At 38.7% G+C, this 19,263-nt stretch overlaps 1 protein-coding gene across 1 annotated transcript in view; it reads right to left on the bottom strand.

Annotated features, from left to right (window-relative positions):
- Positions 1-985: 985 nt before the first annotated feature.
- LOC149153497 (uncharacterized) overlaps positions 986-19,263 on the bottom strand; it is a 746,732-nt gene continuing 728,454 nt past the window's right edge. Inside the window, exon 19 of the mRNA XM_089440790.1 lies at positions 986-1,231. Within this exon, the coding sequence (XP_089296916.1) occupies positions 1,195-1,231 (37 nt within the window). The 3' untranslated portion in view covers positions 986-1,194. The remainder of the gene's footprint in view (positions 1,232-19,263) is intronic.

Here is a 19,263-nt window from a genome sequence, read left to right as displayed (position 1 = left end):
CTATTGTGAGAGAGTTATCTTCTTACTACATGTTGATGGCCAAAATTAAGCATAATCAACATTGTGGAGATCACCCTATCAAGGTCCCAATTAGACCTATATCCATTTGGGATGGTGATTCTGACTGTTTAAAATGTGTCTAATTACCCTTTGTCTAAAACTAGTATAAATTAATGTTAGTCCAATCTAACTAATCTAAAATCTAAACTAACTCTAAAATTACCCTATGCTTGCTAATGTATGATATTTCTTGTTGTCATAAGGAGACAGAAGGAAATACCTACTTGTAGCTGCTTGAAGAAGGTGATCCACATTAATGTTTTCTCTCGCGAAAGGATTATTTTGAAAATGTGTTTAATTAATCTAAATGCATAATGAAATATAATTCAATATGCAAACAACAAAAATAAATCTAATCTATCTTCACCGAGAGATGGAAAAGTCCTAATCTTAATCAAGAGTAAGGTACAAAAGGAACCACATATGAACATAAGATTCAGATTGAGCTAGCAAATCATATAAATAGTTCATATGATTTGCAACCATTCGAACATATATGCATATAAAGTTATTCAATAAATAGTTATTAAATCTTTTCATGCATATACTTATATCCAATTAATATTCGTAGAATTCAAGATAAAAAAATACTCGTCATATTGTAGAAATAGTTCATATAACATAACGTCAATTCACACAATAACCAACATGCCATTAGGTTAATAAATAATTACCAACTAACAAATACAAGTGTAGAAATAGTTCATATAACATAACGTCAATTCAAATAATAACCAACATGCCATTAGGTTAATAAATAGTTACCAACTAAGAAATACAAGTCTCCTTGAATTCTGCATTCAATTGTAATTTAATTACGCTCAATTGTGCAAAGATAAGTTTACACCAATTTTTAATAAGCATAAATTATCATGTTTTTAATAATAGTGCTAAATCAACAATCACACCTCTTTGGAACATAAAATAAATCAAATCAAATGATATCTTTATTCAATACTCAAAGTTGAACAATAGTTCTCCTATGTATTACATAATAAAGTGTTTTCTCTCTATTTCAACTCAACAAAATCCTAATCTCCCTGAAGAATTCTATTCTCATTCTCTTAAGAAAATTTAAACCTTTTCAAATGCATATCCATACTCCTTTTATAATCATGTGAGTTTGTTTTGCTTTTATTTGATCTTTGGCTTCCAATCTTCCATTATTAAACTGCAATCCAAAATTCACAAAATATTATTAACCTCAATTTTCTCTTAAAATCAAAACTAAATTATAAATAAAAACTTTAAATAAAATAAAATCTAATACAATGTTTGAATAAAAGAAAAGAAAATTAAATCTAAACAAAAAAGAAACATCTTAAATAAAAATCTAATAAAAAAAACTAAATCTAAATAACAAAATTAAACTTATATTAAATTAAATTGAAATTGAAAAATAATTAAAAAAAATTAAAATTAAACTAAAATATATCTTTACTAACTATTACTAAATCTAATCGATATTAAAGTAATAAATCTAGAATTTAAATTATGGTAAAACTATAAACCTTAAAAAAGGGGAACTAAAACAATTAAATAGAAGTACTATAACAATAAAGATTCTATAGTTTTTATTTTCGCAATAAGTTGTTCGTTATTTGATATATCTTGCTATTTTCGAGTTGGTGGTTATTTTTTGCGAGCATTGCACAAAGTGTAAATTTGTAACTCCATTTACTAATCAAACCAAAGTTCGATTTTCTTGTGATTTTGTAATGCAAAATTCCGAGACTAGTTTCCCCTCACTGAATTATAACAAACCGATTTTCTATGTATAACTTTCCTGAATTGCGAGCTTTGTTATCTGACATGCAAATTTATACTTGCATGGTTTAGATATTATGAAACTACATTGAGCCTACTATGATTTTGTGTAATCTGGAACAAACGTGGTGCCTTTGTGATTTGTACATGGTAATATTCCACTATAAACTCCTTGGGGCAATCTCAACGATTTCTTTAACTCTCTCATTTTTTTTTTCTCGGTAAAAACTAATTCTATTAAGAGAAAGTATAGTACAACAAGAAGATACAACCAAGAAAAGCAAGAACACAGGCAACCAGAAAGGATATGCTATCCACCTCGGCTCCTAGAAGAAGAGAGAAGAGAGTCGAGCTGAGCAGGAAGTAACTAGAAGAACCGGGGAGCAAAAGCAAAGCATAGGATTCTACCCAACATGGGAAGAGTCAACTATTCGACATTTTTTCCCTTTCTTTTTACCAACTTTGACCCATTCAGGAGGGCACTGCTGAGCTGGCATGATTTGCAAACTGAGCTGGGCTGACTGAGAGGTTTCCTTATCTGAATCTGAGGTAGAGGATTCATGATTTCTTTTCTGAGAGATTGGCTGGACGGACAAATTTTCAGGCTTAGCCGAGGGCGGATCCTGTGCCATCTTTGCTGCCACTCCTTCCTCATTCTCCTCCTTTTCATCCGAGCTGAAATCAAAGTCGTCCATGGGGGGACATCGAGGGACAAGAGCTCTGAAGGTGCCCTGTGTGATGGCAGTTGCGGCAGCGGAAGGCTGTGTTGTCATAATCCAAGTTCTGAGTCCAATGGAAGTCTCCAATCTTGAGATTGATCTTGTCAGGGAGACCTTTGCTCATGTCTATTTCTGCACAGATTCTGGCAAAGGTGTATAGGCCCTTTTCCCCTCTAGTAATGTCTGTGTCTAGAAAGCGGCCTAGAGAATTGCCGATCCCTTGGAATACAGCAAAGTGCCATAGATGCGCCGAGAGATTAGGAAGTCTGACCCAGATTGGGAGCTTGGTGATGATTTCTGTAGATGGATCGAAGTCTGGGAACTAGGGGGTGAGGAATAAACCTGCTGAGCCCCAAAACCATGGCCCTGCTTTTAAAACTCTTTGGTAGTCCTCATCAAAAGCAAACACTGTAATGAAAAAGCCCTTTGAGCATAACAAAACCTGACAATTGTTGGTCCAGTTAGAGTGAATCCACTGGTAGAGGTCTGCTATGCGTGGCCATAGCCCATTGAACCTGCAAATAATGCCATGCTCTGCATACTTTTGGGTTTGCTCATCCAACGTTGGATGCACTATTTCAATGGAGGGGGTTTCCTCCAGTTTGTCCACCAGAAAAGGTTTGGGAGCCTGAACTGGTGGAACTGTTTTCTCCTGCTTCTGTGCATGGACAACATCTTTGTATGAAAATGCCTTGGCTGAGGATGACTGTCCTACAGCTCCCCCTCTCAAACGAAGGGCAAGAATAATGGAGGCATTTCTCTTAATGCTGTAAAAAGAAAGGGGGTAGAGATCCTCAAGTTGTTTACCTTCGTGGAGAAGTCATTGAGCTGTAGAGGGTATCCCCAGCTTGAGATCCAGAGCATGCTTGAGGTCCTCCACTAGATCCGAAGAGTTCACCCATTGTAGCAGAGTTTTGCCAGAGATGAGCTTGATTTGGATCTGAAACGAGACAGAAAGATCAGAGTTCCTCTTTCCTCTGCAGATCTGAGACGAGAGGAGGCAGGAGCTTTGCAGGGCTTTCTTTTTCTGAACTTGCCGCAGGGGCATGTGAGGAGATGATGGGGGTATCCCATCGTCATTGAGTCTGTCGTTGCATTCCGCCCCATAAAGCATCCATATGGACCATCCAGGTAGATCCAGGGATCTGAGGGAATTCTGAAGATTAAAACCAGAGTATTGGCTATTCTTGGGGGACAGAGGAGGTAATAATAAGGTTGAGCAACCTTCCAGATCATAGAATGTCTTCCCAGTAGCCGCCATCTGAGGAGAAGCGTGAGAATAATCCACCTGTTCATCCTTAACCATTTCGTTTGCAGTCTGAGGGGGGCGACGGGTGCAAGAAGCAGCTACAGAGGGCCGCAATCTGGCAACCCCAGAAACCCGAACGAAACATAAAGGAGAGAGGGGGGCGCTCAGAAGAAGTTGGAAGACCTGCAGATCATCGTTGAAGGGGGAAACCAACGCTCCATGGCTGCGTCGCGCGCCTCCGTCAACATCAGGGCCGATCAGAGGCCAGGCGGTGGCTGAAGGAAGGGAGGCGGTGTCAAGGAAGTTAGGGTTCATCGTTCAGCCTAATCAGGGAGTCTCCACACCTAAGTATATCTTTAACTCTCTGTTTAATAGAAACTATTTACGATTTATTTTTAAATACGAATCTAACATGACTTTAGAGGGATCCAATTTCTTCATGTACAATTTTTTTATGAGCATACATTATTTAAATGTTTTGTATAGTTATTTTTATTTTATTTTTTTAGATTTTTAGATTTTTTAGATTTTTTTTTTGGTCTACATGAGCAAAATTTCAACTTTGATGACGGACAAACAACATACTCGGATTTTTTTATGAGTAGAGATTATTTTAATGTTTTCTATAGTTTTTTTTTTTTTTTGGGTCACATGAGCAAAATTTCAACTTTGATGACAGATTGACAACGTTACACATCATACTGTGCTGTAGAATGAGCCTCTCGGCTCAAACTTTGAATTGGTTGCATTATTTTTGTTATTTTGATCATATGTGGTTGTTATCTTTCCCTTATTATTGGCATGATTTTACAACTTAATTGATTTCTAATCATTGAGCAGAGAGGCTCATTATACAGCTCAGTGTGATGTGTAACTTTGTCTTTCCCTCATCAAAGTAAATTTTGTTCATGTTGACCTAATTTATTTATTTTTTAAAATTAAAATAAATAAATAACTATACAAAATATTTAAATAATGTGAGTTCATAAAAAATTTACTTGTGAAGAAATTGGATCCCTCTCGGCTCATGTTAGATCCGTATTTAAAATAAATCTACACTGGTATATTCCTACTCAAACGTTCCTTTCCTCAACTCTCGGATTCAAGCTAAATTTTCCTTATCAAAATGATACCCAATTTCGAGATCCTACCTATTTGATCAATCCCATTCAATCTCTCCCATATCTTCTATCATAACCTCTTTGGTTAATCAAATTAGACTTTTAGGAGTAGTTGAAAGGTGATATCCAATTATCCCTCTCTGTGTAATCATTATTATTATGTTTTGAAGCCATGATACTCAGGATTTGATTTGTTTTGGTGAGATTTCCACTACCTGAACGATACCCAATTTCGAGATCATACCTATTTGATCAATCCCATTCAATCTCTCCCATATATTCTATCATAACCTCTTTGGTTAATCAAATTAGGCTTTTAGGAGTAGTTGAAAGGTGATATCCAACTATCCCTCTTTGTGTAATCATTATTATTATGTTCTGAAGCCATGATACTCAAGATTTGATTTGTTTTGGTGAGATTTCCACTACCTGTAGCACATTTGAAAATAGAGGAAAAGTAAAGATTTTAGTTATTAAAAGATTCAAATAATAAAGCAAAATAAAACTAAATGAAATCCTAAATTCACATAAAAATCATGTTGAAATAATGGAAAATAGTTATACATGGTGGCAGTTCAAATGACAAATGAAAATATGTGGTTGTGCTAAAACGATGGATGGAATGTTCACGTGCAGGGTTGGAATTTAGATTTCTCTTTACCTGTCATACAATTTTTTTTTTTTTTTTTTTACGTTTTGGGTCCTTATGCTTCTCGTCAAGAAATGTTATGTTTAAATTTTTTCCCTTCAAGAGTGATGTTCTCATAATAAATTAACCCTTCACCAATAAAATTTTGATTAAAAAATTACCCTTCAGTAACATAATTATGTTAAAAAATTTCATATATTTATCCTAAGGAACAAAAACCAAAATTTGAAAAAACTCAATTGTGGAGGTTTCAACAAAAAGTGTTGAATGCCACATGAATATTTAGATGCCTAATAAGACTAAGTTCCATGCAAATTCAAAGATAATTTATGACATTATCTAATATAATGTTTGATACAAAATATAAATATATAACATCTTGAAAAGGCATAAGAACGTACCACCAACTTCCAACCATCCAATAAGAGAAATACATTTGGAAACAAATTATTAATTCATACATATACATAAATGATGGTTTACTCAAAAATCCAGTTACACCAAACTAATGTCACAACTTACAAGTTTCTAAATTCCATTGCTCCAATGATAATGAAAACAATGAAATGCTTCATGTTCCATGAAAGTTATGCATTAAAGCCAAATAAAGAGGGGAATCACATACATGTGCAAAAAATTCTCCGTGTATTTAAATGCATCATTGAGAATCATAAAGGGAGAAAATTTATTCCATAGTACCAAAATGATAAAATCCAAATGCATCACATCTTTTACCACATTTTCTAAAACGTTGGTAAGATGTGGCCATTTTTCAACCTTGATGGCATTTTTCATGTGCCATCAACCTATAACAACAACACATGAAAAAACTTTCAAATGATATCTTCAATTTCTTCTTACATCAGTGATCATCCATGTAGCTATTCATGCATGTATTCCAAATTCCATCAATAAACAAAGAACATTGAAATTTCATATAAAAAATATAAATATAGTAGAGGGCAACTATATATATAAACTTTGTGCAAAGTAAAAAAACATGTAACTTAATAATTCACACCTGTCAAAGAGTCTTCTTTCCTTTACAACTTGCCAAATCTCATAAACTCGTTCCCATTCCACATTTGTTGTGTTAGGACCTATTAATGATATACACATCAATGCATAAAGTGTGTTAATTGATAGTCTTGTTCTCCTTATATCTTTGATCATATTTTTCTTAGAGAACCCTCGTTCACATGCGACAGTGCTCGCTGGTATGACAAGCATTGCTTGCCATAATTTTAGCATATTTGGATACCTAGAGTGCCAGTCTTTTGTTTGAGAAAACAATTTCCATGCATATTTCATTGGGAATCTTTCTCAATTCAAATAAACCACGTCAATAAATTGATATAATTCTCTTTTACATGCTGTAATATCAAATGTTGGTACATTTTCACTTTCATTACATGTTTTATGCTGCAAATGTGAAAAAATTATTTGAAGCCAATGCTTTGCATTATTTTTTCTGACATAAAGATTTGGCGGATAATGAAAAGGACTAAACAACCTTGCTGCATTAAAAAGATGAAGATCTGGAAATCTTGAATTGAAACTCTCAATCAATGCTTGGACATAATTTCTTGTAAGTTGTTTGCAACTCTCAAGGGAGCCATCAATGCAAGTTTCCATTGGTTGTGGCAATTGTTCATCATGGATTGGAATATACAACAAATCATGTCTATGGGTATTCCCCTCTTTGTCAACATTTTCATGGAAATCATCTTTAGAGTTTTTCAAAAATTTAGAAAGATGTACAACGCCTTCAACAAAAGAATCTGATCTGCAGAATTATCTTTTAATACTATTTAATGCATGGTCAATAGCTATTCCAAGCAATGTGACATCCAAATTATCTTCTTGAAATTTTTTGTTTAGATTATTCAGCTCCTTCAAAACATGAGCAAGCATATTCAAACAAAATTGAACTGAAAAAATTCTTGCCTTGTCATACCATGAATTCTTTCTTTCTCTCTTCCACAAGCTCAAAATAGTGGGCATTAATGTAACTAGTCTTTCAACCACTTGACCCTAGAGAGCCATCAAATCCCATGGATTTGAAGAACCTACAAGGATTCTAATTCCATTATCTCCAATAAAGAAATGAGTTCATTGTTTCTCTTGCCAAATTTCCAACCCATGAGTATACCTTGTTTGTTATTTTCTCAACAAACAAAAACTCTGGTATCTTTTTTGAAGCATCTGATGCTACAAGTGCTTCACGATGTGTAATGAAATGAGTACCAATAAGATTTGGTAGATCATTATTTAGCAATGTGACAAATCCATTTTCGCATCCAACCATAGATGAAGCACCATCAGTTGAAACTGCTATTAGTTTCTCATTTTCAACTGCCTTGTTTCCCTTAAATTAATGACGGTATCATATATAATCTTTCCTTTTCCATCAGGAACAATAATCATTTTCATAAATTGTGAGACTGGAGGGCCCAAACCTTTTAAGTCTAGATATGAAGAATACTCCACTCGAGAAGGCATATTAGGCATTTGAGGATGCATTTGAAGATGACAAAGATCTTCATAAGTAGCAATTGAAATATCCTTTTGTGCAATAAAATATGCTAACTTCATAGTGGTTATGGCCCTTTCCTTACTAGCCTCATTTATAGTCACTATGTGTTCTGTAATGGGCTTTGCCGACCTTTCTGTAGAAATTTCTCTATAGATCATATAGCTCTGATACCATGTAGAATTTTCTGCAAATTCTCTACAAATCTACCTCTGAGATCTATGTAGAAAATCTGACTGTAGATTAACTCGATAATGCAATATACCAAAGCAAAATACTATAATCTACTTCTACTATCAAAATTGCGGAAGCTTAAAGATCGAGCTGAATCAGAGCTGAACACACATAACCATAAGAAGAATCAATACACATGAAACACATAAAATACTCAGGGGAAAGGCTCAGCTAAAAACCCCACTATCTTTATTATCATACAAGGTGGAAATATATCAGAATAATACAAAGCCTTAGCTCTCACAACTAACCAGCTCTCAGTACAATCCTCCTGGATGCTCACAAGCAAACAAGGCTTCTCACAAACCTTCTCCTTTGCCCTCCAAGCCTCCTATTTCCTTGCGCTATTTCTTCTGGGTGATCCTACTGTTACCAAGCGTAACACTGATCACACTGATCTCACACCCTGTAAAACTATGCAATCCTCAAGGAACCTTATTCCTTCTGCATGGATGAGTTTTCTTTACAGGAAAACTCATGCAACTGATAGTAACCTGTCCTTGACATTTAGCTCAACTGGGTCTTTCTCTGAATAGACATGCATGAATTTTTGATGAGAGAATCTTTAGTTATCTGGAGTACACTAGCTGGATACATGCATGCATTAACTGATTGAACTCACAATTTGTTCCTCAAATAGTTTGGAACTAATTTAACTGGACTTAACTCAGTTAACTGAGCTAACTAATTACAACTCAAATATAACTCAATCTTATCTCCTTAATTAAGGGATAATCTCCTTAATTTAAGGGATAACTGTTGCATGACTTCACAAAGACTTCTAGCTTGAATTTCTCCAACTAATTAACTCAAGATGAATTAATTAATTATTTTTCAAGTAGCTGGTGAGACTGAATTCAAATTTTAATTATCAACTTTAATTCAAGGAAAAATTAAAATTGGAATATTTTGGATTATATTTTTATCATTTCTTGTTTCTATTTTCAACACCCTCTCAACAAGAAAGGAATTCAACTTGATCCCAATCCTGAACATTTGGAATGTTCTGCATGCAACACTTCTCTCTAGTGTTGATGCTCCAGCAATCTCCAGAAACAAAAAAAAATCCAACCTGAATCAGAATGATGCCTCTCTCATCAAAGTCTCTAACTGCTATTGCCTCTGTCGACTGAAAACTCTGCGCTTCTTCTCACTCTGCCTTTCTGCACTGTTGTCAATCCTTCTCTGTGATCTTCAGTTTCTGACTGCTGTAGCCTATGTCACTTTGATCTCTGACTGCATCAATCCCATTGATTCCTCCCGCTACTATGTACTTTGGGCTCCCGTAGCAAGGTACGATCCATGAGATAAAACCTCTTAATGGACCCTGCCCAATTTCAGCCTTTCTGAGACTATCACTTCACATTGCCCCACCTCACACCTACAGGTATGGCTGCACGTGCTCCCTCTGCCCACTTGGCTCAAAATTCCCCCCTATTGGAGGTCTCTGCATGAGTGGATGCCTCCACTCAGTCTCCTCTCAGCATCTCCAATTTTGGCTCCTCCACAATTGTCTGAGACTTCTTCTGGGGCTGTATGTTGAGAGGTAATTTACTCTCCCTCTCAACCACCAAGTCTATAACATTTGCCTTTCTCCTCAAGGATTTGCATGCATCTTGAACCTTAAGAGCATACAGGTTCTTGACCAGTGAACCAATCTATTTCACCTGTCTCGTGGTGATGTGTCTAAGGAAAACCTTTCCCTTACTAAAGACAACATCGTAGCCTTTGTCCTCCAACATCGTGACTGATACCAAGTTCTTCTTCAGTCCAGACACATACTTCACATCTGTCAAGGTGATAGAAGCTCCATGATCCCTCTGAAAAGCAACCATGCCCACTCCTGAAACACTAAACTTTTCGTCGTCACCCATCTCTATGTGCATCTTGAGGTCTTTCTCCTTCTAGGTACTGAATAAACGTTTATCACCGATCATGTGGAATGAGGCTCCACTGTCAAGAAACCAACCACAACCCATCATCGATGACACCATGCATGTGATGAGGGTGAAGTCCATCTCGAATTGAGAGGCTAATGCCTCACCTTCAGATCCTTCCGAGGATCCCTTCTTGGAATTCTTTGATGGGCAATTAGTTGCATAATGACCCATCTTGTGACAATTAAAGCATCTCATTTTAGACTTGTCAACCTTCTTCCCTCCATGAGAAGAATTCGATTCGGAATGGGATGCCTTCCCCTTCCCTTTCCTTGCCTTAGTTGCTAAGGCCAGATTTTCTTCATCATCCTTGGATGAAGAACCATCTTGTGTGCTCCTCCTGATCTCCTCCTACATGAGATCCGACCACAGTCGTTCCCAATCCAACAGTTTCTCCCTTCCATTCATAGAGTCCTAGTAGCTATTCCAGCTCTTTGGAAGGCCAAGGAGAGCGAGGCTCACCATATCATCATTAGCAATAGTTATTCCCACACTGGTAAGCTCATCTCTGCAAGTGGTGAGCTTGTTCATATATGTGGAAATAGTATCGCAGTTCTCCATCTTGATTCTTCGAAGCTTATCCTTGAGCGCCAATTTCCTCTGGTCGCTATTGTTCTAGTAGAGGTCCTTCAATGTCTTCCACATTGAATATGGAGTATCCTTCCCATGGAGACTCGAGACAATATGGTCTCAAACTCCCTCAAGGATAATCCATCTCGCCCTCGCCACACACTTCTTCCATTCAGCCAAATCTTGTGCATTAGTTGAGCCTGGCTTTGGGATTTCTTCATCAATGAAATCCTTCAAGCCATTGTCTTCTAATACAACCTCCATGAGATCTTTCCATGTTATGTAATTCGAGCTGCCTTCCAAGGCATACTCGAGTCTCAAGCCATAGAACGCCATTGACCAACCTTGAAGTATGAGATGAATTCGATTTGCACTTGCAACCTCGAACTTCAAACTTCGAATTCTCTTCTCTGTATACTGTTCACAGCTCTGATAAACTCAACTATGATAAACTTGGTTTCGATACCATGTAGAAATTTCTCTATAGATCAACTAGCTCTGATGCCATGTAGAATTTCCTGCAAATTCTCTACAAATCTACCTCTGAGATCTATGTAGAAAATTTGACTGTAGATTAACTCGATAATGCAATATACCAAAGCAAAATACTATAATCTACTTCTACTATCAAACTTGTGGAAGCTTAAAGATCGAGCTGAACACATATAACCATAACAAGAATCAATACACATGAAACACAAAAAATACTCAGAGGAAAGCCTCAGCTAAAAACCCCACTATCTGTATTATCATACAAGGTGGAAATATATCAGAATAATACAAAGCCTTAGTTCTCACAGCTGACCAACTCTCAGTACAATCCTCCTGGATGCTCATAGGAAAACAAGGCTTCTCATAAACCTTCTCCTCTGCCCTCCAAGCCTCCTATTTCCTTGCGCTGTTTCTCCTGGGTGATCCTACTGTTACCAAGTGTAACACTGATCACTCACACTGATCTCACACCCTGTAAAACTGTGCAATCCTCAAGGAACCTTATTCCTTCTGCATGGATGAGTTTCCTTTGTAGGAAAACTCATGCAACTGATAGCAACCTGTCCTTGACATTTAGTCACATGCATGAATTTCTGATGAGGGAATCTTCAGTTATCTGGACTACACTAGTTGCATGCATGCATGCATTAACTGACTGAACTCACAATTAGTTCCTCAAACAATTTGGAACTAATTTAACTGGACTTAACTCAGTAAACTGAGCTAACTAATTACAACTCAAATATAACTCAATCTTATCTCCTTAATTAAGGGATAATCTCCTTAATTTAAGGGATAACTGTTGCATGACTTCACAAAGACTTCTAGCTTGAATTTCTCCAACTAATTAACTCAAGATGAATTAATTAATTATTTTTCAAACAGTTGGTGAGACTAAATTCGAATTTTAATTCTCAATTTTAATTCAAGGACAAATTAAAATTAGAATATTCTGGATTCTATTTTTATCATTTCTTGTTGCTATTTTCAACACATTCAGTTTCATACAATTTTTTCTGAGTTGATATTTGATGAATAATAGATTTTGCATGAGTTGTCATGACATCGTATTGAATGGTATTACATCCATCTCCAATAGCCCATGGAGCTTGAGCTTTGTATTTCTCACAAATTTTGCACTTCATATGAGTCTTTCCATCTTCAACATCGATACTATACACCCAAGGATGTTTTATTGTCCACTCTTCTCGAAATTCATGTTTTGAGAAAGTATTCCTCTTCGAACTACTAGATCCACCATCTTGTCCTTCCTTTTCGTGGCCAAGAATTTCTAGATCAACAACAAACTCTTCATCCACATCTTCATTAGCATCATCATTCAAATCAGGTATAGATGGAATATCTTTAACATTAGAATCTTTGGTGTTTTAGAATATCCATAAAATTTGTTAATAGTTGCTTGACCCTTTCTTTTTGGAGGCATTTTTATTTAAATAATGTACCTACATGCAAAACAATTACAACAAATTAATAATTTAAAAAACTTACAAAAAAAACAACTTAATATCTACAAATAGAACTCTTAGAAACTTAAAACCCTACCACAAAAAATGCCTTAACAATGCACCATGTCACCATCTAATCTAAATCACATGACATCAATTTAGGCTTCGGTTTCAAAGGAACTCTAATTATGGTAAAGCTTTGATTTCTATTCGCTTTTATTATTGCCAAGTGTTCGGGTTATCCCACTCTGCATGAGAAGGCATTGTTTTTAGCCATCAAAATGGAGCACGATTTTGGTTAGTTATTTTAAATCCAGTGTTCTTCCTAAAAGGTTATAAGTTAAAATTTAGGAATAGAGTATTCCATTTTGCCTGGGATAGCATGGCTATTAGTAGATAAACTGTAGTAGGATTTTGATTAATTTGCTTAATGAGTGTTTTTATAGATAAGCATAAGAATTTTGTTCCCTAACATCTTAAGTCAAAGTATTTTTTTTTAACAGAAATGGCTATGAGACTTCATTAACTGGGTGGCCAAGAGCCACAAATTCGGTTACAAAATGAGAGGTAGAGTTCTGCACGAATTTTCAACCAGCGAAATATACCACCTACCCTTAATAGGCTCCTCTTTTTACATTTAACAAAGTGTGCTTCTACTGCTAATTTCCTGAGATGGAAGATACAAACAAACTGTTGTAAAAGGAGGCAAAAAAACATGTCACTTTAGGGAATTGGGTCCCAAAGAATTTCATTGTCTCTGAGAAGGGAACCGACATCTAACTGAACTGCCCTGTTTGCCTTGTTGTCTGCTTCTTTGTTATTCATTCTCAAAATATGAAAGTACTTCAGATTCATGGACATTGTTATACCTCTGATCCTTGAAATTATTCTTGCAAGCTGCAGGTCCTCTCGATTGGATTTGTTCACCAAAGCTTGGATGATCACCTAGGAGAATTCGAAGACATTTGCCTCCTTGCAGCCCAGTTCTTTGAGGAATTTAGTTCCTTGGAAGAGGGCCATCGCTTCGGCTTGTATGCTTGAGGAATGGCCTAATCTCCAAGCGAATCTATGGACAGCTGTTCCATCTGGAATGATGATAATACCCCCGGCTCCTGCAGTACCTGGGTTCCCTTTAGCAGCCCCATTGAAGAAGAGGGAAGAGAGAGTTTGATTGGACATCCAGATTTGAAAATTGTTTTCATTTTTTCTGACTTGCCAACCTTTGCAAGGAGAGGGAGAGCTGTTTTCTTTTGGAAATTTGAAATTTAGAATAGTTCCCAGCTCTATGTCCTGTTGACTTAAATTTGTGTCGTTCCCTTTATCTTCCAGCCACTCAACTAACTGACATTTTACTGCGTTAGCCACTAATCTGAAGTCCTGTTCCTTGTTTCGAAAAATCCTTCAGTTCCTTTCTAGCCAGACTTGCCAGCTGATGAATTTTGGTAGTGCGCTCCATGCTGACCTGATTGTTTTATTTTTTGGAGAATAGCCTGGGTAATTGGCCATCCAACCTGCAAACAATTCCGAAACTGATGATGGGAAGATGAATTTATGATTCCAGGAGGCAAGAAGCTCCTGCCATATGGAGACTGCGAATCTGCATTCAATCATGATGTGGAAAGCAGATTCTGAATTTTCCTTGCAAAGAGAGCATCTAGACGGCCCATAGAAGCCCCTTTTCTGAAGCCTGTCTTCAGTCAGAATTTTCTGGTGGCAGAGGAGCCAACAGAAGTGATCTACCTTGGGGATTGAAGGGATTCTCCAAATGCCAGTCCAGGGAGCAGGGTTGGGAGGCACGTGGGGCCTCTCAAGGCATTTGACATAGCCCTGGGCTACAGAATATCCTGTTCGACTTGTTCCCCAGCCTCTCACGTCATGCTTGTTTGCTTGAATTGGAGCTAGTCCATGCAACTGCGTGGTTAACGTTTTCAGGTCAAGGCGTAGATTGGATGGAACTGCGAGCTGCTTCCAACCAGCCCACAAATTGCCATTCCATGTTGAAAGATCCCACAACGAGTTTATGCTGGCCTCTGACATCCAGCGCTGCAATTCAGGCAAGTCCTTTGTCTCTGCCAGCGGGGGTCTGTTTAGGATGCTGTCATTCCAGATTTGAATGCATTTTCCATTACCTGGTATCCAGAATGAGTGGTTCCTTATCAACGAAATGGGTTTGTTGATGAACCTGCTAAAAATAGAGTTGAAATGATTCTTGGGCTGATCCAAACATTTGGTTCTCGGCCCTCTGAAGTACTTCCTCCACAACGCAATTTGCACCCAACCAGGATTTGGAGCTATGATTTTCCAAATTAATTTGGCTCCCATGGTTAAGTTTTGGGCACTTAAATCTTTAAAATTCAGACCGCCCTCCTGAAATGGTCTGGTGACTGTGTTCCAATTTACTAGAGAATTTTTTTTCTTGTTTTGTTTGCCTCCTTTCCAGAAAAAAGTTCTGATTAATTCCTCCATCTTTTTAATGATTCCCACAGGCGCCAATAGAATCGAGAATTTAAATAATGGAAGGTTGCTGAGCACTGATTTTCCAGCTATATTTAGCCAGGAGGACCCCCAGGCCTACATTTTTTATTTAAATTTGTCTAACTGTGGCAACCAGTCTTTACTCAAAGCCCTTGAATGGAAAATGGGCAGTCCCAGATATTTGAAAGAGGACCAAGAGGTTGAGATTGCGAAGCCGAGGCAACGGGAAATAGAGCTAGCAGTTGAGGCAGGAATATTCCAGCAGAAGATATGGCATTTAGCATTGTTTAGAACACTTCCCGAGATCTTACAATAATCTTCCAGAACTTCTTTGAATTTGGACGCTGAATGAGGAGTTGCAGCCCCCAGCAGAAGAGTGTCATCCGCGAAGAGAGCGTGATTGATACTTTTAACTCCTCTAGCTATGCACAGGCCAACGATGTCTTGTTCTTGTTGCTTTTGTTGTAGGTAAAAACTGAGGACAGAGGCCTGAAGAACGAATAGGAGTGGTGAAAGGGGACACCCCTGCCTCAGCCCTCTTGTGGCTTTGAAGAAGTCAGTTGCCCTTCCATTCACCAAAGGGGCAATCCAAGGCTCCGAGATGCAGGCTCTAATCCACTTAATGAAGCTTGGACCAAACCCCATTTTTTGCAGCACCTCAAACAAAAAACTATGTCTAACATGATCAAAAGCATTTGCAAGATCTAGTTTGATAACCATACCTTTTTCCTTTCGGTGCAGACTGGAATGGATCGCCTCTTGGACCAGAACGAAGTTGTCCACCAATTGCCTGCCATGTATAAATCCACCTTGATTGTCCGGGATGATTTTGGGGAGAATTCTTTTCAACCTGTTGGCTATCACTTTAGTTATAACTTTGTACCCAATATTGCATAAGGAAATTGGGCGAAATCTACTGAAAGTGTTTGCTCCTTTCTCTTTGGGAATGAGAGCAAGAAAGGCTGAGTTTGTACAGCCACCAATCTTCTGACAGTCTTGAGATTTCTGTATCATTTTGCAGAATTCTTTTTCTACTATCTGCCAACAGGCCTGGAGAAACCTGGGCGTAAAACCGTCTGGTCCCGGGGCTTTATCGGGATCCATTGCGAAGAGAGCTTCCTTAATTTCATTCTGCGTGATTTTAGCCTCAAGAGTCTGATTCATTTTAGAGGTAATCATATTGGGGACTGCGTCCAACAGGGCAGCGTTATATTCAGCGCCTGGTTCTTCTCTGTACAACTGTTCAAAATGATCTGTTGCTGCCTTTTTTATGCTGGTAAAATCCTTCAAGACGTGGTTGTCTTCTTTTATTTCGCTGATGGAGTTGTGGCCTTTCCTGGCTTGGGCTTGTTTATGGAAAAAGGAGGAGTTTCTGTCCCCAGCTTTGAGCCAGAGGCTCCTGGACTTGAGCCTCCAGTATTCTTCCTCTGCCAGACATGCCTTGTGGAAGCTTTGCTGAAGTTTGGCCTCCTTATCCAACTCATCTTTAGTGATTTCAGTTGTTTCAATATGTAGTTGTTGTCTTTCTAACGCACTTTGAGTTTTTTTCCTTTCTGCTGCAGGGTTTGGCAGGGTCTTAGCCCAGTTTTTCAGCATGCCTTTAACTCTTCTGAGTTTTTCCTCCCACACAAAAAACGCTGATCCCTTAACTGGCTCTTTCCAGCAGTCTCTGATCTTTTCCATGAAATCTTTTTCTTTGATCCAAAGGGGGCTGAATCTGAATGGTATAGGCCCCAGATCCTTGGGGGTCAACAGCTCAAGGCTGATGGGCTTGTGATCTGAAACGCTGCTTTGAAGAATTCTCATTCTAGCATCTAACCCAAGGAGAAGGAAGGAGCTTTGAACCAAAAATCTGTCAAGTCTTGCTGCTATGTGGCCCGGTCCAATTCTTTTATTTGACCATGTGAACGTGCCTTTGGTCGGCTTTATATCTAGCAAATCCCAATCTTGCATGAGATCTTCCACCCATTCTCTAGCCAGATCTCTGACTATACTCCCACCTCTTTTTTCTGATGAGAGAAGGGTGAGATTTAGATCCCCGGCTATGATTATGTTTTCCAAATTTTCTAGATCTGCCTGACTTTTGATGGAGTCCCAACAATTTTTTTTCTCACCTGCATTGTTAGGAGCATAAACATTGAAAAGACATATAATCTCCTTTGATTCTAGATGCTGCATTTTTAAAAAAATCCAATGGGTATTCAGGGACTCAGAGATTAATGAGAACTTATTTGTGTTCCAGAGTGATCCAAGTCCTCCCGATGCTCCGCGGGCAGAAATTGCATGCACTCCACTTTTGTTCCAAAATTTTTTGCTTGCTTGGAGGAAAGTTGTGTCCTCCAATTTGGTCTCCTGGATGAGGAGGATATCCGGGGCTTCCAGTCTTATTAGGCTCTTCATTGCTTCTTCTTTAGCTGTGGTGCCCATTCCCCTACAATTCCAGGAGACTATCTTCATCATTTATTTTTGCCTTGTTGAGCTCCCTTGGAGCTCTGGTTTTGAATCCTCATCGTCTTCAGAGTTTTTGCTAGGAGCTTCTCTAATGTTGGCTGGCTACCCTGGAGCTTGTCCTTGTAGGTTTCCTGTTCTCTTTTTTCCTTTGCAGACTTACGTCCTCTTGTAGATCTTCTAGGAGAGGATTGGGATTCGCCTATTTCCCCTTCTTCTTCCGATTCCTCAGACTCTTGGGTTTCCTCCTCCTCTTCTGACATCTTCCCTTTGGATTTCTCTGGAACATTTTTGGTGGAGGGGGAGGTTTTGGAGGGAGAGGCCTCCTTGATGTTTTCTGCCTCCTGGGTGATCATGATTTCAGATCCAAGGATTTCAAATTTATTCCCTTGGCTTTCCATGGATGGTTTTTGAGCAGGGCCCGCTTGAGGGGCTTTGGCGTTTCCATTTGCATTCTTCTTGTGAGAGGTTTTAGAGCGCTTTGCCTGGTTCCATCCTTCTTCCTTTCCTTTTTCTTCCACCCCTTTGGACGGGCAGTCTCTGGCAAAATGCCCGTAGACGTGGCACTTCCGGCATTTGAATGGCAGCTGCTCATAATCCAGTTTCTGTATATGGGTCTAGGGACCTACAACTATTTTGATGGCTTCCGGTAGTCCAACCTCCAGATCTACCTCCACAAAAATTCTGGCACAATCGTACTGGTCCTTACTGTTGGCCTTGTCTATAAAATTTCCAAGGGTATTTCCGATGTGCTTAAGAGAATTCCAGTTCCAGCAATGAACTGGGAGATTGGGGAGTCTCACCCACACCGGGACCGCTGTAGGCACATCCACCGCCGGATCAAAATCTGGTGTCCATTTGTTTAAATACAGCCCTTCGGGGCCCATGAAGTAGGGACCATTCCTGAAACTGAGATCTTTGTCTTCTTTTGCAGAGAATTCAAACAAAAAATATCCTCTCCCGAGGAAGTAAGAGGTTACCTTGTTTTGAATCAGAGGTGCCCAGTTCCTGGCTACCTAGTTCTCAGTCGTCTTGGGGGCCGGCCAAAGTCTTGTAAACTGTCCAACCAGAGCCCGATCTGCCAGAGAAAGAGCTACTTGGATCGGTCCTTCTGGCGGGAGGGCGATCTCAGGAATGTCATCAAGCTTTTTCACAAACTTTGTTGCTCCTGTGCATTTCTTCTTAGGCAAGGAGGCCAGCAGGGATTTGAAGGCCTTTGCTGCGGAAGATGAAGGAGGAGGGGGCGGTGGCTCCTCCATGGAGAGCCAGCAGACCCAGCCAAGGAGGTTGCGGCCTGCAGTAGATCTCTCGACGGTCCCTCGCAGGCCAAAGCAGATCCTTCCGCGGAATCCCTCGCAGGCTCCAAGCAGAACCCTCTGCGGACTCCCTCGCAGGCTCAGAACACGCGAAGAGGGGGTGCGCTCGCAGTCTTAGATCGCGCAAAAAGCGGATCTCATAGGTTGCAAAGCGCTCGGCTCCAAGGTTCTTGATTGTTTCCCAGCATTCTTGATCTTAAGTCAAAGTATTGCTTCACCTCACGCAT

The sequence above is a fragment of the Pinus tabuliformis genome, chromosome 9 (assembly GCF_031772625.1).
Source record: "Pinus tabuliformis cultivar Carrire ecotype Pingquan chromosome 9, CPIR1, whole genome shotgun sequence".
In the NCBI taxonomy this organism is placed as follows: domain Eukaryota; kingdom Viridiplantae; phylum Streptophyta; class Pinopsida; order Pinales; family Pinaceae; genus Pinus; species Pinus tabuliformis.
This window is presented reverse-complemented; position numbering and strand designations above follow the sequence as displayed.